General features: G+C 40.7%; 1 protein-coding gene across 1 annotated transcript; it reads left to right on the top strand.

The window, feature by feature from the left end:
• The first annotated feature begins 1,487 nt into the window (after window positions 1-1,487).
• Window positions 1,488-27,741, top strand: LOC134582738 (extracellular calcium-sensing receptor-like). Its single transcript, XM_063439379.1, has 6 exons — window positions 1,488-1,635; window positions 2,432-2,729; window positions 6,915-7,757; window positions 8,342-8,569; window positions 10,137-10,260; window positions 26,828-27,741. Exons 2-6 carry the CDS (start codon window positions 2,466-2,468, stop codon window positions 27,739-27,741), a joined length of 2,373 nt encoding a protein of 790 aa, XP_063295449.1. The 5' UTR covers window positions 1,488-1,635; window positions 2,432-2,465.
• Window positions 27,742-27,877: the final 136 nt, after the last annotated feature.

Raw genomic sequence — 27,877 nt, forward strand, 5'->3', positions numbered from 1 at the left:
AATTTAGTGAATTTGTCTTCTCCTGGATTTGCTCCAAGTTTATCCAATTGACATTCAGAGTTTGCATTTCACGAGAGAATGACTGATTTTAGAACACATACTGTGTATTACTGAATGCCATGAAATAGATACATTTTAACCAGATTTTCCTTTATAAAACATGAATATTACAGATTTATTAGAAATGTAGTCATTTTGTTTTTCAATGCGTAGTAACACATTTATAGTTAGTTTCAGAATACTGTACTAGTCTTCCTGTAAAGCCATCTAATTTGGTTTAAATATATCTCGTTATTTGCATTTTCACATAATTATTCAGGGAATTATATTTTGACAAATAGACTTATTCACAAAATGGGTATTTATGCCGAATGACAGTGTATGGATAATGTTATCGGTGGGGTGTGGGGAGTGCACTGTGGAAACTAGCATAGGGGCTGCAGGGAGAGCAAACCTGGGAAGCCATACTTGCACCTCTGTGGTCAAACCCACCATTTCTCTCACCAGAAGCCAGGCAGGTAATTGAGAGCTAGTGTAATTTATGGTAAATCTCTCACTGTATTAATGCTGCCTCATCTGCCAGTAAGTTATTCCATGTATCCACAACCTTCTTTGTAATATGATGTGTTTTATATTTTGACATACAGAAGGTTCTTCTTATAAGAGAAAGGGTCTTTGCTGGACCTCTATCATCAATAAATATTACATGTTCAGAGAAGGCTGGGCACTAAGTGAATCTGTATGGGACCAACAATCGACCCGGAAAAACAGACGTCTGATTCAAGTGCCTTGTCGCTATAATCACCCATTATTAAAGGTAACATATGTATATCCATCTTTTAAAATCAGAAATCTACTACCTCTTTGACATCACTGCAAAACTGTATTATTTTTATTGGAAGGCTATTTCAGGTATCTACTACCCTTTCTATGTCACTGTTAGCCTTTACTGCTTCCATTGGTAGGCTATTCTATGTATCTACTACCCTTTATATACCACTGTTATAACTCTCTCTGTCTCTTTCTCCATCTCTCTCTCCCTCCCCCTATCTCTTGTTCACTCTCTCCCTGTCACTCTACCCCTCATTTGTCACGGTCTCTCTCCATATTTTTATCTCATCTATGATTCTCTCACTACCATATGGTGGTGGAAAGAAGGAAAGTCAGTATGGTCACTGCTAAATACCATTTTTGCACAACTTTTCTTTGACACATTTTACCACGTCAAGCTCCATGAAATCAAACCCATTGTGTTGCCCTTTTTTGACAAAGTAACTAGCAGTAAATGTGACTTGGGATAATATGTACAGGTGCATCTCTATATCTCTAGTAATGTTTTGATACCAGGATTATTTAATATTAAATTTTTCAAATTTTTATTTAACTTCAATTACCCAACAGGATGGAGCTACGTGTGATGCCGATGTTTTCCATATACCTCTTCCTTCTCACGGCATGGTGCCGTGATGGAGTCTCTGGCTCGAAGCAGAAAGGGTGTAAATTACTCTATGAAGACAGCTTGGGGTATATTTCATCAGGAGACATCACTCTTGGTGGACTCTTTGCTGTGCACCTGGATGTGGAAAATCCAGAACTGTCATTCAGGAGAAAACCCGGGCTACTGAAATGTAGAAAGTAGGTCATTCAGACACATTGCTTATTTCACGAACACAATAAGAAGCAGTTTGAACTTTATTAGTCAGTTGACAATGGTATTTAGATACTGTATATCGAGTCGACTTTTAGGTAAATGGAATCTGTTATATTGCACGCATTATTTTCTGTTCCTCTGTCACTCCTCATTCCATCTATCCCTTGCCACACAGGTGTCTTAGAGGGACCTGGTACTCTATGCATACAGCAGGTTGTGACAATGCCAGCCTGCTGTATGCATAGAGTCCTTCCTCCTCCCATCTCTGGTCGTTAGACCTATTGATTCTCTGTCTAATAATGGATGAAGAGGGGATGATTTACTATATCTTACAGAGAGGAGCTCCCTTCTTCTTCCTGTATATTCTCTAACAGCCTCACCTGCCCTGGTCCTACAGATGGCAGCTCACTTGTTGATTGTTACTCACCTAACAGTGAAAGACTGCTGGCTGAAAGCCAATTCTAGAACAAAGGGTAAGATCGATGTGGAATACTGGGCTACTTCAGGCTTCATAGCACTTCACAATGAAAAAAACACACAAGTATGGTCTTAATATACCTAAGGTTGGTAGAAGAGCAATGATGGTATTTTTTTATTGCAAACAGATTTAGTGGAAATACATCTCATGTAATGGATTATATGCATCTCATGCCATTTTCATAATGTTTCCATATGTTTCTCCTGTTCGATATAGTGACATCATTCCTAAATATTTTCTCATTAAACATCGAAGTAAGCAGACACGAATAATTAATTTCAAAGTTTTGTTTGTATTTTTAGCTTTCATATCAGATATTACCGATTTCTCCTATCGATGATTTATTCCATAATGGAGATTAACAAGTCTCCCGTCCTCCTACCGAATATCACTCTGGGTTTCAAACTCTATGATTCCTGTTACAATGAAGTCAGAGGTTTGATAGGCACAAAATGGATATTGTCAGGATCCAAAGATGTTCCACCGACTTTTAATTATAATTGTTATAAGGATACCATGCCTCCTGCTATAATTGGAGACTTGACATCTAAAGCTTCAATCCCGATGGCTTGGATACTGGGCCTGTTCAGATACCCTCAGGTAATCAGCTATGGCATCAACATATCATATGATGGAGAAAGAGGTTTTATCAAACAAGAAACTGTTGTATAGGTGTTTTATCTTAATGTTGATTGGCAGATTTAGTAACTATTATTATTTCAAATAAACCTAGTAACTATATACCCCAACAGATACAATGTGCCTATTACGGTGAATCCTCCTGGCACTTATATTTTAACTTTTTTAAAAACAAAGAGTACTAAGTGTTCCCAATCTACAATGAAAAAGTAACAGTTTTTATAAAAAAAAAAAACACTCTGCTTCTTGACCTTTCATAACCAAAAAAACCTGTAAAATAAAATAATTTGATACATACATCAACCAGTCTCACATGGACAACTGACACAAGCTCATAAAGAGAGACATCGCTTGAAACAACAAAACAACTGCAAAACAAAAATAAACCGACACAAATAAAGCCATTGTGTACAGTTCCTTCCAACCCCAATATATATTGGGGAGGCCGAGAACTGGCCTCCATCTAACTTTTTTTAGGGGAAGCAAACCAGCAATTCCATGTTGAGAATTCTCTAAGACGCTTAGATGAGGCACACTTTGTCCAGTGTGTCAGGTACTTGCTTTAGATTCTCAGCACTTGGGAATGATTTTAATCATTTATTTTACTCCAGTATAGTATGTAATGATTCATACAAATCAACAGTCGTAATAATTAAGGAAAAACTTGTATTTAATGCTGTATACCTTGAGCAATTCTGTGATTTTCTGAGTCATAGTGGAAAGCCAGGATTTTATTAAAGACGTGGAGGCGATTAGTATTCATTTCTCTTTCTCTACTTCGAACAGCAGCAAATTAATAGAGTGAAATGAATTAAAAAGCAAACAAAGTACTGCTAGTGACACCATACACGTTAAGCCAATCACATCGATCAACTAAAAAGTCCCCGGTCAACTTGCAAGATGAAGTCCATAATCAACTGTGAAGAACTTAAATATGTCAGATAAACATTTTAACTTTCATGTATTTTGCAGTATAAAATCTAGTCCATAAAGCCTCAGTAACCCTAAGTCCATAAAGCCTCAGTAACCCTAAGTCCATAAAGCCTCAGTAACCCCAAGTCCATAAAGCCTCAGTAACCCCAAGTCCATAAAGCCTCAGTAACCCCAAGTCCATAAATCCTCAGTAACCCTCATGTATACTCTTGTTATGATTACCAGCTAGTAGAGGAAAACATATATCTGTTAGAAGCCACTAGTCACTGATATAATGAATGTTACACTGCTGAAAATGTCAGAACTACCTGTTTTCACATAGTACAAAACGTTCCAATCGGTCATACCATTCTTACAGTCAGGACGTTAAAATCCCACTTATCTTATATTAAGAAGGCACTATGGTCCCTAAAACAACTTTAGTTTATTGAAGCAGTTTTGGTGTAAAGATCATGAAAGATACATGAAAGTTGGTGGGACAATCCCTGGATTTCCCACTCACATCACCTGAGTACAAAGCTTAAGGTTAGCAATGTGTCAAGTATTGCATTTCACCAAACCTATAGGGCTTTCTCAAATGTATTACTAATCACTAGGTCAGGGGTAGGCAACCTTTTAGCAGCACTGTGCCGATATAGGATTGTGATGTCCCGTAGCGTGCCGATCCTCAGGCCCGTTGCTACCAGGCAAGCTAACCAAGCAATTGCTTGGGGCCCCGAGCTGGCCTGGGCCCCCAAGCAGGGCCGGCCATTTCTATAAGGCTGCAGCCGCCTGAGCACTCTATAGAGAGCCTCAGGCGGCTGCACCACTGCCTCTTTCGTCATCTCCCCTTCCCTGTAGCGTGGCCGAGCTCCTCTTCCTCCTGTCAGTCCGGCTGGGTACCACGCGGTACAGGAGATTTAGTTTCCTGTTCCCGGCCGGACTGACAGGAAGTGCACCCTGAGCTAGGCCACGCTACAGGGAAGGGGAGGTGAGAAGAACATAGGGAGGGAGGAAGGGGGGGGGAGTAAAAAGAACATAGGCGGGGGAGTAAGAAGGACACCTGGGAGGTGAGTAAAAAGGACACAGGGGGAGGGGAATTAGAAGGACACAGGGCGGGTGGGAGGGGAGTAAGAAGGACATAGGGAGGGGAGTAAGAAGAACATGGGGAAGGGGGGGAGTAGTAAGAAGAACATAGGGGGAGTAGTAAGAAGAACATAGGGAGGGGGAGGAGTAAGAAGAACATGGGGGCAGAAAGAAGAACAAAGGGAGGGGGGCAGAAAGAAGAACATAGGGAGGGGGGAAGGAGTAAGAAGAACACGGAGGGGGGAGGAGTAAGAAGAACACAGGGGGGTGAGGAGATGAGGAGAACACAGGGGGGTGAGGAGATGAGGAGAACACAGGGAGGGGGGAGGTGAGGAGAAAGGGAGATTAGGAGAACACAGGGAGGGGGAAGGTAAGGAGAAGGGGAGATTAGGAGAACACAGGGAGGGAGATGGTGAGGAGAAGGGGAGATTAAGAGAACACAGGGAGGGGGGTGAGGAGAATGGGAGATGAGGAGAACACAGGGAGGGGGGTGAGGAGAAGGGGAGATGAGGAGAATACAGGGAGGGGGGTGAGGAGAAGGGGAGATGAGGAGAATACAGGGAGGGGGTTAGGAGAAGGGGAGATGAGGAGAATACAGGGAGGGGGGTGAGGAGAAGGGGAGATGATGAAAACACAGGGGGGGTGAGGAGAAGGGGAGATGAGGAGAATACAGGGAGGGGGTGAGGAGAAGGGGAGATGATGAAAACACAGGGGGGGTGAGGAGAAGGGGAGATGAGGAGAATACAGGGAGGGGGTGAGGAGAAGGGGAGATGAGGAGAACACACAGGGAGGGAGGTGAGGAGAAGGGGAAATTAGGAGAATACAGGGAGGGGGTGGAGAAGGGGAGATGAGGAGAACATGGGGGTGAGGAGAAGGGGAGATGAGGAGAACACAGGGAATTTTCAATTGTTGAAAATGTTCAAGTTTTATGCACATTATATGCTACAGCAGTATTTGCACTGTAAACCTTTTTTATTTATATAAAGTGTGGGTGAACTTAAACTGTATGGCTAAGCTGTGGTTCTTGTAGGCTTTGTGTGTGTGTGTGGGGGGGGGGCACCATGTCCATTTTGCTTGGGGCCCCCAAATTCCTTCAAACGGCACTGCCAATCCTATTTTTTTAAATTGAGGTGTGTGTGCTGCCGTATTCTGCTTGTGTTATTTATACTGTAATTGCTTTGTATCGGTGTAATTGTGCGTATATGAGCTATTATATTGTATATGTTCATTAGTAGTTTATGGTATCGTGTATGATACATATGAATGTGGGCTGTGTATGAGGGCTGCTTGTGGAATTGTGTGTAGATGGATATGTCACATTGTGTGTTTGGTAGTGTATGTGGGCTGTTTGGGGTTTTGCACGTGAGAGGCTGCATGTGGGATTGTGTGCATGTATGTAGATTGTTAGTGGTGTTGTGTTTGTGGGGATTGTGTGTATGTTTGTGTGTGGGCTGTTCGTATTATTTGTATGAGGGGAGGCTTATTCTGCAGGTCTGTGTATATCTAGCAGTGTGGGTGGCTTCCCTGGGTTCCAGTGGGGACCAGCCTGGGCAGGTACAGGTCAAGGACAGGAGCTGCAACATCAGCTGTGGGTTGCTCTACTACAGTGTGGATTCCCATTCACAAGTGCTGGGAGGAAGTGATCTGAGATCACTTCCTCTAAGTGCTGCAATGCATGAATTGAGGATTGTCCTTCACTACCTCTTTGTATTAGCAGATATCTGAAGTTTCACTGAGACTCCTGATAGGCCAGACCCTGTTTGGCTCTAGCAGCCTTGAGTGCCGTGGAAAGACACCTCGAGTGCCGTGCATGGCACTAGTGCCGTAGGTTGCCTACCCCTGCACTAGGTCCTCCTCCTTGGCTTAAACACATTTACCAAGTAAATTGTCCTATTTGCTGCTATTACTAACATTAAATTTAATAAAAGTTTTATTATTTTTTTTTTTTATTTATTTAATTGTAGACTGGACATTTTTTAACACAACCCCACAATACATGATTTAATACACAAACTAATGAAATATAAAAAAATAGTCTAATTATACATTTAAAGGTTAAATAAATATTTAATGTTTAATATGGAATTTTTAGCTACCAATAGCAAGGAATAACCATATCATTATTTCCTTTTTCATTTATGTCTGTAGGTTAGCTATGGTGCATCTCATCTAAGTTTGAGCGACAAGGTGCAGTTTCCATCCTTCCTTAGGACAATGACTAGTGGTAACAAAGAAATTCTTGTTATTGCTCAGTTAGTAAAATATTTCAACTGGACATGGGTGGGCATGATAAATTCCGATAATGAGTATGGAAGATCGGGTGGCCCATTAATACAGAAAGAAATTGAAAAGAACGGTGGATGCATTGCCTTCACAGAAACGCTACCAATCTACAGCTCACAAAAGTTGGTTTTACAAGTAGTAGAAGTCATTAAAGAATCCAACGCTACAGTCATTATTGTATATTCCAGCATGGAGAATCTCATATCTTTAATGGAGGAAGCTTCTTCCCATGATATTACTGACAAAGTATGGATTGGCTGTTCTAGTTTCTCTATTACATCAGACTTTCCTAGAAAAGACATTTTAACAACCTTAAATGGAAGTCTGAGTGTGTCAGTTCCTCTTGGTAAAATCCCAGGGTTTACAGAATTCCTTTACAGCATTCATCCTTTTAAATTTCTAGGTGACATCTTCATCAAGACATTTTGGGAGAAGGCTTTTGGATGCATCTGGCCAGCAGAGGGCTTTCACAACACCACGGCACAAACACTATTTGGAGAAAGAATTTTGTGGTGCAGAGGAAATGAGAGACTGGATAGTATTGATGCAAATATTTATGATGTCTACAACTTCAGATACACCTATAAAGTGCACAATGCAGTTTACACAGTAGCTCACGCCTTGCATCAGATGAATACATGTGTAGCAGGCAATGGTCCTTTCAAGAATGGATCCTGTGCAAACATTTATAATTACCAACCATTTCAGGTATTATCTGTTCTCTCCATATATCCATCCATCCACTCATCTGCTCATCCAACCAACCATCCACCCAGCCATCCATCCATCCATCCATCCATCAATCAAATATTCCTAATACTTAAAGGGTTGCCATAGTGCCAGGAAAACAAAGCCGTTTTACTATGACTATGGAATCATGCAGTGACCTCCTCCCTCACGCCCCCTCCCTTTGCATTGAAGGGGTTAAAATACCTTCAGTCACTTACCTGAATCCAGCGCTAATGTCCCGTTCAAAACAGGAAGTCCCTCTAGTGGCTGCCTTGTACACAGCCATTAGAGGTGGAGTTAACCCTCAGAAATAATTATTGCAGTTTCTCTGAAACTGCAATAATTACCTTTGCACGGTTGAGAGACATGGGACATTGCACCCAGACCACTTCAATGAGGGGTGTGGGTGCCTACAGTGTCCATTTAAACACAGCCTGGATAGGACACAGGAATTTTTTTTTTTTTTTTTTAGAAAAACAAGAACTATATCAAGGTTTGAATCGATATTAAATGTATGAAACAATACCATTTACACATAAAAAAAGTGAAATCTTTCATTACAGCTACTTTATTATCTCAGAAATGTTAACTTTAGAAACCCAGGAGGAGAAACAATTTATTTTGATAAGAATGGAGATATCCCTCTGTACATGGACATCTTAAACTGGCAGCTTTACCCCAATGGCAGCAATCAATATGTACATGTTGGTAGTTACGACGCTCGTTCTCCAAAAGGCCAGGAACTGACAATTGATCAGAGCAAGATTGTATGGAATATAGGTCATGATAATGTAAGTGGAACATAGGCTTTGATAATGTAAGTGGAACGTAGACCATGATAATGTAAGTGGAACATAGGCTTTGATAATGTAAGTGGAACGTAGACCATGATAATGTAAGTGGAACGTAGGCTATGATAATGTAAGGTGGATGTAGTCCGTTATAATGTAAGTGGAACATAGGTTATCATAACGTAATGTGAATGTAGGCCATTATAATGTAAGTGGAATGCATATGTGGACATATGCCACGTTAATGTAGGTGGGATGTAGGCCATGATATTGTAAGTGCTGCTAAACTTAGCATGTTATAGATATTATGCTATTCTGACCTTTCTGTTATTATAATATATACAGATGTAGAACATGATAAGAGAAGGAAGTAGAGGACTTAAAAAGACACCCCAGGCACCAGTACAACATTAATGTACTTGATATGGGTTTTCCTCATTAACATGCTGTACTTTTTGCATGCACAATTCTTTATACATTTTACTTCAAAAATGAATGTTTTGCAGATTTCTCTTTTTTTAGCCACAGCCCCTCTTCCCAAAATAAAACACTTACTCATGAAATGTACGTACACAGCTCAGCCACCATTAGTTACTGAATAATCTGAACAACCTGCATTATTTATTTATATATAAAATATTTTACAAGGAAGGATACATTGAGATTTCTCTCGTTTTCAAGTATGTCGTGTTTGTCACGAACGTGGGCTATTGGCCCAGCTGAGACAGTGGGGAGAGTGTGGAAGTGAAAGGATTAATGACAACCAGGCCGCTGGTTACCTGTTGCTAGTCCCAGCAACCACTAAATTAACCTCTGTAATTCCTTCTACACTAACACCCTACTGCACACTTTACTGCCACCACCAATACTTTATATCCGGGCGTCTTAGCTTACCCCACGCACAGTAGAATTATAGTATCACAACCTTACTTTACTGATCAGACATATATAATTAACCCTTTTGGTAACGTGTTTACCTGAGCTTTCCTCAGGAGAGTGATCTCATAGAGAACAAAGACACAAGCTGATTAAGTAAACCTTTAATCTGACACAGAGGATTCACAGTGCTGGGTACAAAAATACAGAAATAAATGACAAACAGAAACACAGAAAACAAATTGCAAAAGAGTCCATAAAATAAAATAGGAGAAAACACAAGAAATCCTTACATATATTTACCCCTTATATATAAATTTTGTGGACGATTCAGATGTTACAGGTCTCCAAGTAGTTGTTGAAAATAGAAATTAGAAATTAGAAGGAGAGGACAATCAGGGAAACGTTATCACTACCTGTTTGCCGTTTATCTGACTGTCTGCAGCCAGGTTTTGAATTAAAAGCCACTCACTCAGTGCTGTTGGGACTGAGGCTGCGTAAATACATTGATAAGGAAGTCCATTAAGTATGTTGATTGCTTTATGTTGGTATTACTGTGCATGTTACATAGCTACATAGTTACATAGCTGAAAAGAGACTTGCGTCCATCAAGTTCAGCCTTCCTCACATATGCTTTTGCTGTTGTATGTTCAGTGTAAATAATCATTTTCTCTCATTATTAAAATCTTAGGTCCCCTCGTCTGTCTGTAGTAACCCATGCTCACAAGGACAAAGAAAGACCACACACCAAGGGCAGAAACTCTGCTGTTTTGATTGCCTTCCCTGCTCTAAGGGAGAGATCCTTAACTCCAACGGTGGGTATAATATTTGCTCATTTTGCTTAACATGTTAAGTAAACAATCTTAAACATTCACTTATTCCCAACTGTTGTGAAAGCATCTTCCCTCATTTCCTTCAATCTCACGTGAATGGTTCCCCGTTCGCTTCCTGACCCCTGTGCATTTCACCATCACCTTACGCTTCCCAAATAGCACAATTTATCTTCCATTCTTATTACAACATTGTTTTAGGCTCAGGGATCTTAAATTTAAAATGTTATTTTTAAGTATTATTTTCTATCTTTTTTTTTTTATTTGAGACCTTAATTACACAGATTTCTTATTAAAAATAAACAGCAGAAAATGTCTCACTAACACTTTGTGTAATGCAAAACAGTTAGTGTAATCATGAAAAGTCAAGTGAATTAGAAATGGGAAATATGTGAGAATTAGAGAATCAGTCTAATTATGGCTAAAAGTAAGATAATCAATAATAAAATCAAGTCATGATTAATGCTAAAATAATTCTTTCTTTAGAAATTATTTGTCAAGAATTTCCAGAGTTATCTAGAATGGTATACAAACAGAATATGTGAACACAACCCCAGTGAAAAAAGTATATAAACTTAAAACAAACCGGAACTTCCCTGTAATAGGTGAAGTATCCAGATAGGTCCCAAAGACTTCCTCCTGTCTTCAGCAAATGTATATAGATAAAATAGGGGATAATCTGCTAAATACAGATAAAATGGAAAAACATAGCGTTTAACTGTGTGAAGGTGAGTGACACTCAGTGAATTACAATTGGCCACTCACAAATTTTCAGATGTTTTCCATTCAAGGCTGTTTTCTATCTGAAAATTTGTGAGTGGCCAATTGTAATTCACTGAGTGTCACTCACCTTCACACAGTTAAACGCTATGTTTTTCCATTTTATCTGTATTTAGCAGATTATCCCCTATTTTATCTATTATCTAGAATGGAGCTGTTTGGGTAATCAGCTAATCAAAAGAATAAGATACCCAAGAGTTTACTTCTTGGGTCTATACACCAGTGTAGACACTCCAGTAGTGTCCAAAGGGCCTAACCCCAATAATAATAATAACACAGGAAAGATTCATCTAATCCACAATAAAGTGGACGAGGCAAAAACTGTAAAAATGCAATCAGTATCCTGAGGTAAATGGGATCACTGCCCACTCTGCATGCACCAATACACACTCAAACCACATATATCTCCAGCTGTGTAAGGCTACTCCTCTACCTAGTATAGATAAGGTATAACCATTGGAGGTTAGACATTTAGTCAACCTCTGTTACTTAACACTTAGACCATGTTTTAACCAGTTATCTACCTGGTTACACTGGTTTATTTTCCAGTGCACTACTTACCTACCAAGGGTTATCAAAAGTGCTACAAATAAGCCTAATTAATAAAGCTTGTATATTAATATGTTAAGCACCTGTCTGGATAATCCAATGGTTATCCATTATCTATACTAGGTAGAAGAGTATACATACATACAATAGGCAGAGTTTGTAGGTTCTTGGGTAAATGGTTTGAATAATACAGGTATACGTAGCAGTTTAAACTGAAAAGACAAAAAGGAATAACCAAATCCTACTGCAATATTAAAAAGTATAACAATATGAGTAAAGGAAATCTGTGATCTTGTACTCACAAGAATGGAGCCAGTATCATTTGGGCTCAATATATAGGCATGTGGGAATATTAGTGGGGAACCCACTCCCTTCTTGCGCACCCGTTAGTTTCAGGTCCTCTGGTCCACCTTACAGATCCACTGGAGTAAAGTGCAAAAAATACTTTATTTACAACAATTAAATCAAATGAAATAGAGGTAAAGTCAGTTTCTGCTACTGCAAAATGTGTTTTGCCTTTCTTACATAGTTACGTAGCTGAAAGGAAACTTGCGTCCATCAAGTTCAGCCTTCCTCACATATGTTTTTGCTGTTGATCCAAAAGAAGGCAAAAAAACCTAGTATGAAGCACTTCCAATTTTGCAAAAAACTAGGAATAAAAAACTTCTTGACCCCAAAATGGCAGTCAGATGTCTCATTGGATCAAACAGCTATTACCCCACTAATTAGAAATTATATCCCTGTATGTTGTGTTTTTGGAAGTATTTATAAAATTGCAGATTAAACATCTGTATGGACTCTGATAAAACCACCTTTTCAGGCAGAGAATCCATATCCTTATTGCTATTACTCTAAAAAAAATGTTTCTTTGCCTTAGATGAAATCTCCTTTCTTCCATCCTAAATGTGACCTCGTGTTCTGTGTATAGCCCTGTTTATGAATAGATTTCCAGATAAAGGTTTGTACTGGCCCCAAATATATTTGTATAATGTTATCATATTCCCTCTGAGGCGCTGTTTTTTCCAAACTAAAGAGATTTTTATTTTTTAACCTTTCTTCGTTACTGAAATGCTCCATTTCAATATAAATTTTGTAGCTCGTCTCTGCACTTTTTCTAGTGCCATGATATCCTTCTTTAGAACAGGTGCCCAAAATATTCAAGGTGTGGTCTTAACAGCAATTTATAAAGAGGCAAAAAAATATTTTCATCCGGAGAATTTATGCCCCTATTTATACTTGACAAAACCTTACTGGCCTTAGCAACTGCAGATTGACATTGCATATTGCTGCCTAATATGTTGTCTATAACAATTTCCAAATCCTTCTCAGGTGTGGTTATTTCTAATTCACTACCATTTAGGGTGTAAGTTGCTTGTGCATTCTTGATCCCGAAGTGCATAACTTTGCATTTCTGTACGTTAAATGTCATCTGCCATTTTAATACCCAGTCCCCCAATCTATCCAAATCCTTCTGCAGCAAGGCAATATCCTGCTCACATTTTATTACTTTACAAAGTTTTGTGTCATCTGCAAACACTGATACATGGCTTTCAATGCCTATTTCAAGATCATTTATAAATATGTTAAACTGAAGCGGACCCAAAACAGAACCTTGAAGGACACCACTTACCACTTTTGTCCAGTCTGAAAATGTACCATTAATGACAACTCGTTGTACTCTATCCTTAAGCCAATGTTCAATCCAAGAACAAGAATATTCACCTAGACCAATTTCTTTTAGTTTGAAGACTAACCTATTGTGAGGAACCGTATCAAATACCTTGGCAAAATCCAAGTAGATCACATCCATTGCAACACCATGATCTATACTTCTACTTACTTCTTCGTAGAATCCAATTGGGTTAGTTTGACATGACCTTTTGTTTCACAAAACCATGTTGATCATTAGAAAAAACTAAAGTTTATTGGCGCTCTCTATTTACAGCAAAACCTTGTGTAATAGTGAAACAGAGATAGAATATGTTGTATACTGCGCCCAAAATCATACATACATACAACTGCAGAAGGGGGTGCTGTTAAATACCTCAAAATAATAAAACAGAAAAACAATAATAGTGCAACACAATTTGATAAAGTGCGAGATATTAGCTAGATAACTGTAGGAAAACCACTCACATTAGATAGAGCTATATAAGAGCTCTGCTGTATGATCCACGTGGACGGTATGATCACCGTCTAAGGATATAGGATGATAGAGATGGTACTGATCCTCCAAATGCGAGTGCAGATATTGATGATAAATATAAAAGTAGAAGAGAGAAAACTCTGATAATATAATAAGTACTATAAACTGGGATTTTTTTTTTTTTAAAGTAATGTACTTACAATTTATAGAGCAAGACCTGCTCTAGTTTTCACAGCATGGGTGGTACTATCCCCACCTAAGGATTTGGTGGCACCAGGTAGCAAACAGGGTACAAAGTAGGATCCAAAATAGTTAAAAGTATAAAAATTAACTATTTATTGCAAAAAACATATATAACATAAAAATATATATAGGTACAAATAAATGTCCAAAAAAGTCCCACTTGACGCGTTTCGCCTCTCCAGAGGCTTTATCAAAAGTGTGGGGTGGTCCTCTAAGTGTCCTGTATATATATGGAAAGTTTGATTGCAGATCGCTACCTGATGAGTGTTCCTTCCGGTTTCATGACGCATACCGGAAGTGGTGCGGAAAGCTGATGAATTAATGCAATCGGCAAGTTCCGGCCGAGGCCTGTGTTCCACCGTGAGCAGCACGCGTCATACCCGGAAGTGACGCGGCATTGCCCAAGACTTAGCGGTCATGTGTGCTATGCTTGGAACGCACGCATCGTCAATAATGGCGTGCTTTGCTTTCCAGGCACTGACAGCCATTAGAAATCATAGAGAGAACGGTTGGATCTTCAGATATAATTAATTAAACTCTAAAATAACATTTTGTAAATACTAATATCCAATAAATAACATCACAATAAACATGTCTGAAACACCACTAGTGGGAACATTACAATTATAAATAAAAACATTAATAAAATGCTAACACAAAGCATAATAGCCAATATAGGTTTAAATAAAATATATATAATGTGCAAAAGTACACTGCTAATAAGCATAGAGTTTACTTGTATAAGATTAGCAATACCTGTCAAGACATTCAAATAGTGATGTACCGAACTATTCGCTGGCGTAGCACGGCATAGCATGTTCGCGTTCGCCGCCGCGGGCGAACACATGGGCGGTTCGATCCGCCCCCTATACGTCATCATTGAGCAAACTTTGACCCTGTGCCTCACGGTCAGCAGACACATTCCAGCAAATTAGCAGCAGACCCTCCCTTCCACACCCTCCCACCTCCCTCCCAGCATCCATTTTAGATTCATTCTGAAGCTGCATGCTTAGTGAGAGGAGGGAAAGTGTAGATGCTGCTGATTATATAGGGAAATTGATAGCTAGGCTAGGGTATTCAGTGTCTACTACAGTCCTGAAGGACTCATCTGATCTCTGCTGTAAGCCCTTTTTAGGGCTAGAACATCAGTCTGCTTTTTTTTTTCTGTGTAATGTAATTGCCGTTGCCTGCCTGCCAGCTTCTGTGTCAGGCTCACAGTGCATAACCATTTGCCCAGTGCCACCACTCACTCACTGGTGTCACAATAGCTTAACAAAAGAAAAGGATAAAACCAAACACAAGGAACTACCTTGAACGAAAAGCTGCCTCCCTACAGGCACACTCCAAAAGCCTGTGAAGACAAAATATACACACAAAAAAAGGTGGAAATAAATCACACCTAATGGGGGCGCTAATCGCAAGGAATAAAAAGTACCCTTGTAAAAAATAGTGAAGCAATAAAACTCTATATACAATAGAGTAATCTCTTAGAAAAAATTAGCTTTATTCTGCATCACAGTGCAGTAAAACCATATAAAAAACATAAAAACAAGATATAATAATCTCTAATGCACAAATAATACACAGTGAACAGTCCTATTATGAGACCTGGGAAAAACAAGCCCTGCATAGACCACTATATAACCAGAGTGAAGTGTAAGATAGACTAATCAGCTCCTGGTCGCGACCTCCAGGGCTGAAAATACTTGCAACTCGGTCAGTGGTAATGATGTTAAGGTCTCTGGACGTCGGCTGGATGATAGATGTGGCTCAACGCGTTTCGTCCCGCTGTATTCGGGACTTCCTCAGGAGCTGTGGATGGCCTCTGTTCTTTCCGGGGTCTCTTCTTATCTTCTGAAATTCGCGCGCAAATTAGCCCTATACGCATGCGCAAAACGGACATCAGCTTCCGTCTGAAATGTTGCCGGAACACAACATAGATGTGTCCGCCCCCAGTATCTGTCGGGAATGGCCGATGCGCATGCGTGGCTAAAATTGTGCGTCTGAAAACTTTATTAGCATCCGAAGTAGAGACACATTATAACATTAGGCTCCATTCAAAGCCGTTATATGTGTCAAAACTGTTCGTTACAATTGATGCTCACAATTACTATATGCAGCCTACAGTTTGCCACAAATAAAAGTTATATATGTAGAAAAATATTGGAAATGATTGTATTTAATAGATAGAAAAATGATCAATTAAATGTGGTGTGTACCAGTAAATTTGTGGCAAACCTTACAATCTAAAATCAGAGGTTCTAGGGGCAAAATCTTACAATCTAAGGTCAAAGAAAAAAACCTTCTCACTAGCAGGGTGTATATCATATGTTAAACTTCCATAACCATCTAGATATAATGATCAACATAGATACAAAATATATACATGCTTTCCAATAGACATATAGAGACACCAGATATGAGTGGCAACTGTCAAAGTAAACTGGCAGGGGTCTGCAGGGCACACGCTGAAGGAAGGCCTGACACACCCGCTTTAAGGACACTGACTGCTATTAGCTTACACTGGAAAACTTTTTTTCTTTGCAAAAGAAGCAGGGGGAGGTCGTCGCAAGGAGCTAGTGGCACAGTCAGACAGCATGCATCGGCACCCGGGGTCAGCCCGACAGCCTGCCAATCAACGCATGCTGTGTCCACCACCAGCTCAGCAGTGTGGATTTTTTTTTGTGTGTCTGCCTCTGACAACAGCGATGCCATTTGCAACCTGTGCCAAAAGAAACTGAGTCGTGGGAAGTCCAACACCCACCTAGGTACAACTGCTTTGCGTAGGCACATGATCTCACATCACAAACGCCTATGGGATCAACACAAGAGTACAAGCAGCACGCAATCTCTAAGCCGCCATCCTTCTCCTGTTCCAGCATCTTCAGCCACGTCAACCACTGCTGTCCTCCTTGCCCCCTCTCAACCATCCGCCACTCCGTCTCCCGCCTTGAGCAGTTACCGCTCATCTGCCCACAGTCATGTGTCTGTCAAGGACATGTTTGAGCTTAAGAAGCCAATGTCAGAAAGTCACCCCCTTGCCCAGCGTCTGACAGGTGGCTTGTCCGAACTATTAGCCCGCCAGCTTTTACCATACAAGCTGGTGGATTCTCAGGTGTTCAAAAAATTTGTAGCTATTGGGACACCGCAGTGGAAGGTACCCGGACGAAATTTCTTTTCACAAAAGGCAATCCCCAACCTGTACTCGATTGTGCAAAAGGAAGTAATGGCATGTCTGGCACACAGTGTTGGGGCAAGGGTCCATCTGACCACTGATACCTGGTCTTCAAAGCATGGTCAGGGCAGGTATATCACCTACACTGCGCATTGGGTAAACCTGCTGATGGCTGCCAAGCATGGAATGCGTGGCTCTGCAGAGGGGTTGGTGACACCGCCACGACTTGCAGACAGGCCTGCTGCCACCTCCTCTACTCCTCCTACTCCATCTTCTTCCATAAACTCCTCGGCTGAGTCCTCTTCTGCTGCTGTGTCTTGCTCCACATCAACGGCACACCACCAGCTCCCCAGGTACTATTCCACATCCCGGATACGGCAGTGTCACGCCCTCTTGGGTTTGACTTGCTTGAAAGCAGAGAGTCACACTGGACAAGCACTCCTGTCCGCCCTGAACGCACAGGTGGAAAAGTGGCTGACTCCGCAGCAACTGGATATCGGCAAAGAGGTTTGCGACAACGAAACAAATTTGTTGGCGGCATTGAAGTTGGGCAAGTTGACACAAGTGCCGTGCATGGCACATGTGTGTAATCTGATCGTACAACGCTTTGTGCATAAGTACACAGGCTTACAGGACGTCTTGAAGCAGGCCAGGAAGGTGTGTGGACATTTCAGGTGTTCCTACACGGCCATGGCGCACTTTGCAGATATCCAGCGGCGAAACAACATGCCAGTGAGGCGCTAGATTTGCGACAGCCCGACACGTTGGAATTCAACACTCCTAATGTTCGACCGCCTGCTCCAAAAAGAAAAAGCCGTTAATGAATATTTGTATGACCGGGGTGCTAGGACAGCCGGGGAGCTGGGAATTTTGCCACGTCACTGGACGCTCATGCGCAATGCCTGTGGGCTCATGCGTCCTTTTGAGGAGGTGACAAACCTAGTCAGTCGAACCGAAGGCACCATCAGCGACATCATACCATTTGTTTTCTTCCTGGAGCGTGCCCTGCGAAGAGTGCTGGATCAGGCCGTAGATCAGCGTGAAGAGGAAGAGGAAGAGTTGCGTTCACCATCACCACCAGAAACAGCCTTATCAGCATCGCTTGCTGGACCTGCGGCAACGCTGAAAGAGGATTGTGAGGAAGAGGAGTCAGAGGAGGAATATGGCTTTGAGGAGGAGGAGGAAGACCAACCACAACAGGCATCCCAGGGTGCTCGTTGTCACCTATCTGGTACCCGTGGTGTTGTACATGGCTGGGGGGAAGAACATACCTTCATTGTGATCACTGAGGAGGAGGAAAGGGAAATGAGTAGCTCGGCATCCAACCTTGTGCAAATGGGGTCTTTCATGCTGTTGTGCCTGTTGAGGGACCCTCGTATAAAAGGCTGAAGGAGAATGACCTGTACTGGGTATCCACGCTACTAGATCCCCGGTATAAGCAGAAAGTGGCGGAAATGTTACCAAATTACAACAAGTCGGAAAGTATGCAGCATTTGCAAAATAAATTAAAAAGTATGCTTTACACAGCGTATAAGGGTGATGTCACAGCACAACGGGAATCTAACAGGGGGAGAGGTGGAAGTCATCCTCCTCCTCCCACGACCACGCCGGCAAGGACAGGACGCTTTAAAGACGTGTTGTTGATGGAGGACATGCGGACCTTTTTAAGTCCTATGCATCGCCACAGCCCTTCGGGATCCACCCTCAGAGAACGACTTGACCGACAGGTAGCAGACTACCTCGCCTTAACTGCAGATATCGACACTCTGAGGAGTGATAAACCCCTTGACTACTGGGTGTGCAGGCTTGACCTGTGGCCTGAGCTATCCCAATTTGCGATAGAACTTCTGGCCTGCCCCGCTTCAAGTGTCCTGTCAGAAAGGACCTTCAGTGCAGCAGGAGGTATTGTCACTGAGAAGAGAAGTCGCCTAGGTCAAAAAAGTCTAGATTACCTCACCTTTATTAGGATGAATGAGGGATGGATCCCGAAGGGACTGACAGTGGGCGATACATTCGACTAAAAAAGGCCTGATGAGATGAGCTGCCTTGGGCTAAAAATGGTCCACACGTATCCGCCACCAACTAGGGTTCAAGCCGCAATGTTTTAGGGCACTTTCTGCCTGGGAAACAAACATCATTTTTTATGGCTGCAACAATACCTAATTTTTCAGGCACGTGTACATGCCTAATTTTTCGGCCCTCTGGTGCTGCACTGTGGCTTCAAAAACCAAACCAAAAAAAAGGCACATAACAGGGATTAAACTGATAGGAATAGTACTACTTAACACACCACTCCTATCTGGTGGCACATTAGATTGCATTCGCAGTGCCCCAAATTTGAAGTAGGAGGACCGACCAAGCATCTTTTTCTATCTCCCGGTTCCTAAAATCGATGCCATATACACGTCCCCTGATAGGGCGCCAGCTCGTTATTCTCTTGGACGCCAGCTCGTTATTCTCTTTTTCACTTCACTAGGGACACTTTACTGCACTATGGGCACTTAGACCCACTCTTTGTCTTGCACACTGTTATTCCTAGCCAGCATCTGTGATGGGAAATCAGGCAGTCATCTAAACGTTTAGATTGAGCTTTACCTTAGAACACCCTTGAAGGTGTTTAAGGAGATTAGGGCTAGTTTAGAGGATTCTTCTTAGACCTCTCTGAGTCTTTATAGCCCTTCTACCTATCCAGCATTTCTGGAAACTAGCTAAGAGAAAGGGTGTCTGTGTGTCTGTGATACATTTAACTTTATATCACCTTATTGACACTTTATCACTCCGGTCTCCATACTCTCTGCCTATACCGATCTATTTAGAGGGAATTTCCTTGACCCTGCCAATATTATATAATAGGTAATAGTATTACCATTATTACACAATTAGGTCTCTGAGGACAGGTGTCAATCCATATCTGCCAAGTGACCCTATGTAGGGGGAACAGTCTCTATGCTGCTCTATGTCAGTGTGTATCATGATCTCTGAGGACAGGCGTGTTAGTCTGTGATGATTTCCATGCTTTCTAACAGTTGTTTTATGTTTTGCAGATCACTCCGTTTCAAATTCAAGTAGAGTGTTATACACAATTATATGTACTTTTTTATATGTACTTTTGTATGTGCACTGTTTGTATATTTCTGCTATACAAAAGATTAGCAATTTTATGCTGCATAGCTTGATAGCATCTTGCATACCTCCTTACTAGTTTTTATAGCGAGATTTTAAAGAATGTTTTAATTGTAATAGTCTTCTTTTATGATTTTTTTCCTGCAAGTTCTTATAATAGGTTTTTAATTATTCATGTATGTTAGTATTCTATTATGTCAGATGATTTACATGCATTAGATTTGTAATTTTGTATTTCTATATGTATTCATTTATTCACATTTTTGTCAATCCACCAGCTATTTTGTGTCCACTTAACAGTGAGCTTATGTGATCCAAACACATCATAATTGATTCATGTTCCAAACAAAAGGCTGATGTGTTGGCAGATAAGGGGTTCATTTCTGAATAAGTCTAGCAGACTCAAGAGTATTTAATGGAATGAGGGATCACCGATGCCACCTCTGATGAACTGATCGTCGATCACGAAACGCGTTAGGCGGCATAGTGCAATCGATCCCTGAAGCAGCATACTGGAACGCACCTGGAGCCGCAGTGGAAGTGGAAGTGACCCTATGTAGGAGGAACAGTCTATATTCTGCTCTGTGTCAGTGTGTATCATGGTCTCTGAGGACAGGTGTCAATCCATATCTGCCAAGTGACCCTATGTAGGGGGAACAGTCCCTATTCTGCTCTGTGTCAGTGTGTATCAGGGATCCTTAGGATAGGTGTCAATCCATATCTGCCAAGTGACCCTATGTAGGGGGAACAGTCCCTATTCTGCTCTGTGTCAGTGTGTATCAGGGTCTCTGAGGACAGGTGTCAATCCATATGTCAAGGTGTCAATATGTCATATGTCAGGTGTCAATCCATATCCATTGTGATTTAGGAATGTTAGGTGATTTATGCCCTTTATGGATTAAAACCAGACTCTGCATCAACTGTGTAATTTTCCATGGGAGTTTTGCCATGGATCCCCCTCCGGCATGCCACAGTCCAGGTGTTAGTCCCCTTGAAACAACTTTCCCATCACTTTTGTGGCCAGAAAGAGTCCCTGTGGGTTTTAAAATTTGCCTGCCCATTGAAGTCAATGGCGGTTCGCCCGGTTCGCTGGTTCGCGAACGTTTGCGTAAGTTCGCGTCCGCCGTTTGCGAACCGAAAATTTTGTGTTCGCGACATCACTAATCACAAGCAACTGGGGAAGCCTATGAGAAAGGTGAAACGTGTCTTGCAGTATCAGAAACTGACTTTACCTCTATTTTATTTGTTTACTTGTTGTAAATAAAGTATATCATGCACTTTAATTGGCGTCCAGTGGATCTGTGAGGTGTAACCAACGGGTGCACAAGAAGGGAGTGGGATCCCCACTAATATTCCTACATGCCTCCATATTGAGCCTAACTGATACTGGCTCCATCCTTGTGAGTACAAGATCACAGATTTCCTTTACTCATATTTTAATACTTCACAATATTGCAGTAGGATTTGGTTATTCCTTCTTGTCTTTTCATTTTAAACTGCTACGTATACCTGTATTATTCAAACCATTTGCCTAAGAACCTACAAACTCTGCCTATTGTATGTATGTATAGTTTTTAAATTTGGTGTTAGTAGAGATTATACCACACAGGTGTTTTAGAGTGTGTTGGGATCCGTTCAGCTATACACAAGGACTCTGTGTATATTTAGTCACATTAGTTAGAGGAGTATCTTTACACGGCTAGTATATTTCACTTGCACTGGGGATATATGTGGTTTGTGTATGTACGGGTGCATACAGAGTGGACTGTGATCCCATTTACCTCAGGATACTGATTACATTTTTCCAGTTTTTACGTCGTGCACTTTATTGTGGATTTGGTGAATCTCTCCTGTGTTTGTGTAATCATAGTCGTCTTTTACCATTAATAGTCGTCAGAAATAAATATTAGTAGCTATGGATGTCAGTTGTAGTATCTCAGAGTTACAGATTAGTTTACTCAGCATCTCATCCTTCCAAGATTGATAAAATGAATAAATTAGGTAACAATGACATCAAGACTTCGAATTTTGCAATACACAAAATTACCGAAAATGAATGTTTTCTTAACAAATGAGCAGAACATTTTCAGATCCATGCGTTTTAATAGGGATAGAAATCTAGTTCTTAGCAAACGAAAGAGAAAATTTAAGAAAGAGAGCTTATCTTATCTTTCCTCTTTCAACTGTTTAGTAGACAGCTCCCCTAATTGCTACTTTGATGTGGGCTCTCCTACTCAGGATACCAAACTTGGGCAGTGCTTAGCAACTTCGTTTGGGGGGAAAGGGTTATACTGTTGTGCAGGATGTACATAGTGCTGCCTTCGGTGACTTTAAAAAATCGCTGTATTGGTTTGGCAGAACTTTTCAAATTCAGCACAAATGTTTGCTAAAAGTTTTATTGTTTGTTTGGAAAATAGTTTTTTTGATACTGCTGTGCAGGGTGTGAATAGTGCTGCCCTCGGTGACTTTTAAAAGCACTATAGAGTTGAGCACAACAGTTTTTTTTAAAGATTTTATTTTCTGATTTCTTTAAAAATTGGAAAACTCAGAAACATGGAAACACAAACATACATTTACCTCTATCTGGGCCGGTATGGGAAAAAAATATTTGGCATGGGCATTTTCTAACCAGAGAGGCCCACTGGTAGTCGGTGGAGCAAGAGAGTGGAGGTGTTGTGTCCTCACCAATGACAAGCACATCCTCCAAAGTAAGCATGCTAGTTCATTGCTCTTCCAGGGCAGCCCATGCACAGAGCTCTGCTAAAGAGGCCCTGTGTAAAGTGCAGTTATGTGTTTGCTTGTAACAAAGGGGAAAATCTGTACTGCACCAACAAGTGACAGTACAGATTAAAGGGGTAGCAGAGCAAATATCATAAAGATACGACCTGTGTATAGAATGACACAACAATTTCCAGGATATCTAGAATGTATAAAAAAATCACACAATGGTGAAGTATGTACAATAATGAGTGGTTCAGACCCGGAGGTAGAGAACTTACAAGATTATACTGGAGATCAGCGCCTGTCTCCCTTCCAAAGGGTATATATACAAAACGGCGTTTCCTTCAGGATGGGTATGCGATGTAGTATAGCAGCATATGCAGAGACCTCCAATCCTCAAAGGCAAAAAGATATATAGAGCAGTATTGTAGTAAAAAAGAGAATTTATTAGTACAAAATGCACTTACATCAATAAAAGGTAAAAGCAGCTTGTCTCCACTAAACAAGTGGTACCCAGGAGAAACGAAATCCCTCTGTGGTAAAATGAACAATAAAAAGAAAAGCCAAAAACATTGAAAGTCTCTAGCTGGTATCCAACGCGTTTCGTCTTCTAGACTTCTTCAGGGATATGTAGTAACGTTCACATAGTCCTTTCTTTATATAGGGCTCCAAGGTCTTTCGTTTTGCCGCGAACCGGAGAACATACTTCCGGGTTTCGTTTTTGCCGGTTGTTGATTGGCCGGACGTGATGACGTGTTCCGGCCGTCTGTGTAAGGAAGAGCTATTTCCGCGTTCCACTATGGAACGCTTGCCGTCCTATCACTTAAGACTGAAAACGCTTCCGCGTTTCACCGTGGAACGCACGGCAATTCCGGCAACCAAAAGGTTGCAGCGAAAAGACGAGCGCCCAGGGCGGAACAACGGAAGACTAATGGAACAGATAAAGACTGTATGGGCTCAAGCCCAACAAACAGGGGGGGAACAAAAAATGGGGGGGACAAAAAATAAATAAAATCAAAAGGAATAAAAATAATAATAAAAATAAGAAACAAGAACAAGAAAAAAACCATCAGTAAACCATACATAATAAATAAAAATACAAATACAAATATATAGGTGTCACAAATACACCCAAAACTGACATAATAAAATACAAAGAAAATACAAAATAATAATCATACTAGATGCATAAAACCAATATACCCTAAAAAACTAAAAATGTCTCAAAAGAATCACTGTATTATATAGACTACAAAAGCCCCCCTAAATCAATATCCTGGTTGAGGCCCATATTTAGGGTATTTAAAGTGTAGATCCAAAAGGCTTCTTTCCTAGCTAGGTCATTAGTTTTACTTCCTCCTCTCCAATTTGTTGTGACCTGATCTATTCCAATGGCGACGAAGGTCGACCATTGAAACATACTACAGGAGTTGCAGTGATTAGGGACACTATGCTCCACCTTATGTGTCCTAATATTGTTAAAGTGTTCTCGAAGGCGAGTATGCAAAGTTCTGATGGTCCTACCCACATACTGGGCACCACATCCACATTGTAAAAGATAAATTACATATGTGGATGTGCAGTGTACAAATTTCTTTATGTTATATGTTTGGTTAGTGTAAGATCCTGTAAAGGATATGGTCCTTCTTTTTTGGTGGGTGCATGTGGAACATGCCCCACATTTATGAAAGCCTGGCGTCTTTTGTGACTGGAGAAAATTCAATTTTGGACTTTTTAACAAATTTGGTAAAAGACTAGGTGCTAATTTTTTTTTTAAATTGTCTGCTTTTCTGTATATGACTACAGGTTTTTCTGGTATCTTGTCTCCTAAGATGTCGTCTTTTTTCAAGATGGCCCAATGCTTTTTGAGGACTGTTTTTTTTATCTGTTCCATTAGTCTTCCGTGGTTCCGCCCTGGGCGCTCGTCTTTTCGCTGCAACCTTTTGGTTGCCGGAATTGCCGTGCGTTCCACGGTGAAACGCGGAAGCGTTTTCAGTCTTAAGTGATAGGACGGCAAGCGTTCCATAGTGGAACGCGGAAATAGCTATGTGAACGTTACTACATATCCCTGAAGAAGTCTAGAAGACGAAACGCGTTGGATACCAGCTAGAGACTTTCAATGTTTTTGGCTTTTCTTTTTATTGTTCATTTTACCACAGAGGGATTTCGTTTCTCCTGGGTACCACTTGTTTAGTGGAGACAAGCTGCTTTTACCTTTTATTGATGTAAGTGCATTTTGTACTAATAAATTCTCTTTTTTACTACAATACTGCTCTATATATCTTTTTGCCTTTGAGGATTGGAGGTCTCTGCATATGCTGCTATACTACATCGCATACCCATCCTGAAGGAAACGCTGTTTTGTATATATACCCTTTGGAAGGGAGACAGGCGCTGATCTCCAGTATAATCTTGTAAGTTCTCTACCTCCGGGTCTGAACCACTCACTATTGTACATACTTCACCATTGTGTGATTTTTTTTATACATTCTAGATATCCTGGAAATTGTTGTGTCATTCTATACACAGGTCGTATCTTTATGATATTTGCTCTGCTACCCCTTTAATCTGTACTGTCACTTGTTGGTGCAGTACAGATTTTCTCCTTTGTTACTATAAATTGGGTGTATGTGAGGTACACTTTTGGGTGTTTAGCATTGCTCTTTGGTTCTTTTGGGATAAAATACAGTACATTTCCTTTTTTTTTTTTATATCATGTGTTTGCTTGTGACTTGTCTCTGGTGCCTCCATAAGTTGAATACCAGATGACAAAAAGGTCAGGAGAGAGTACTATGCATGTGTTTGGTGTCTAAATGTGATATTGCGTATTTGTAGAGTGAGCTATTTGTGGGTCAGGAAGATTGTGTGTTTTTGTGTGCATGCAGTGTGTGTCTTTAGGAGTTTTATATATATTTGTTTTAATTAATTATAATTTGATAAATACATTTTATACCCCCCCCCCCCTCCCCTTTTCTTACCTTTGGTGGTCCAGTGGTAAAATGTTACTGTAGATCCCTGTTCTCGCAAGTTCTACCCGATACAGTTCTGTGCGGAGCTTTGTCCTTGGTAACCCACGCTCAGAACTGCAGGGCTCACAAGAGTGATAGTTTACTACCTCCCTGGTCACTGTTCTCCACACCGGCCGCGCATATGCAAAGCATAGCTAGTGCCCGCTTCTCCTGACAGCGGAGATCCCTTGATCTGCTTTGCCGGCTTCAGTCCATTGCCATTGCGGCCCACCAGGCATTTGCCCGGTTTGCCCGATGGCATGACATCTATACAGAGGCGAAGGCAAGCCGAGTCCTTTATAAAGCAGTATGAAAAATGTGTTTTAAAGAAAAGGGTCATTACAAATTATGAGCATGGTGTGAAAGTGCTGCCATCTGGATGACTAAATTTGTCTTAACCAAAATGCCACATGGACAGATCATGAATCAATTCAGCTGAAACTAAATGTTCTCTGTATACAAGTTTGTGTGCACTTCTTGTTTTAGCATATTTTTAAATTTGCACTATTTTTTAATATACATTTTACTCTGTGTATTCCATAAAGTTCTATGGTCCAGTTTTAATTCCCATTTCCTTTCAAATAAAAATAACATATCAAATCAGTTTTTGAAAAATAAAACTCATATTAATTTAATTTTAGTAAATCACTAAAGTAGAACTAATGGATTTCATGCCTCAAGTCTCTCTAAAAGAATATAAAAAAAAATCTATCTCGCTTGGTGATTAATTTTCTCCTGTGTGGTCCATTAGTGTGAAATCAGCATTTCATGTTTACATCATATTTAGTGCTTTCTGTTTCTTTGCAGATCACAGTGAATGTCTCAAATGTCCAGACGATATGTGGCCGAATGCTGGTAAAGAGAAATGTGTCCAAAAACCAGTTCAATTTCTCTCGTATGAGGAGTCACTGGGATATTCATTGACTTGCATTTCTGTGACATGCTGTGTATTGACTTTCTCCGTCCTTTGCCTGCTCATTATAAAACGCAGGACACCCATAGTGAAGGCCAATAACCGAGAACTCAGCTATCTCCTCCTTGTCTCCCTTATGTTCTGCTTCCTCTGCTCCTTGGTATTCATTGGTCGACCTGAGAAAGTTACTTGCATGATACGCCAAGTGGTGTTTGGCATCATCTTCTCCGTTTGCCTTTCTGTAATCCTGGCCAAGACAATCACTGTGATCATGGTCTTCAGTGCTATCAACCCAAACAGCAAATTAAAGAGATTAGCGGGACTCCGAATACCAATTTATATAGTCCCTTCTTGTACAGTGGTTCAGATAGTGTTATGCATTATCTGGCTCACCAGTTCTGGACCCTTTGTTGAATTCAACATGGCAGCTGAGGTTGGGACAATAGTTGTTGAATGTAACGAGGGGTCTATAGTGTTATTTTCATGTGTTTTGGGTTATATGGGTCTTTTAGCTTCTACCAGCTTCCTTGTTGCATTTTTGGCTCGAAAGCTCCCTGATACCTTTAATGAGACTAAATTTATTACTTTTAGTATGTTAGTATTTGGCATCGTTTGGGTAACATTTATCCCAGCTTATCTCAGCACTAAAGGTAAGTACATGGTAGCTGTGGAGATCTTTGCCATATTGTCTTCAAGTGCCGGACTACTTACATGTATGTTTTTTCCAAAATGTTACATAATATTACTGCATCCTGAAATGAACACTAAAGAGTATATAACTGGAAGAAATCATAGAAAAATATTCTAAAGAGTCACTTAAAGCGGCACTGTCATGCCGAACTTACCTTTCCCCAATCGATTCCTCTTCTCTCCCTCTCTCAGAATCTGTTATTTATTTCTTTCTGTCTGCCCGAGTTTAAAAAAAAAATTAAGACAAAGTAGGG

Source organism: Pelobates fuscus, chromosome 13 (assembly GCF_036172605.1).
Source record: "Pelobates fuscus isolate aPelFus1 chromosome 13, aPelFus1.pri, whole genome shotgun sequence".
Classification (NCBI taxonomy): domain Eukaryota; kingdom Metazoa; phylum Chordata; class Amphibia; order Anura; family Pelobatidae; genus Pelobates; species Pelobates fuscus.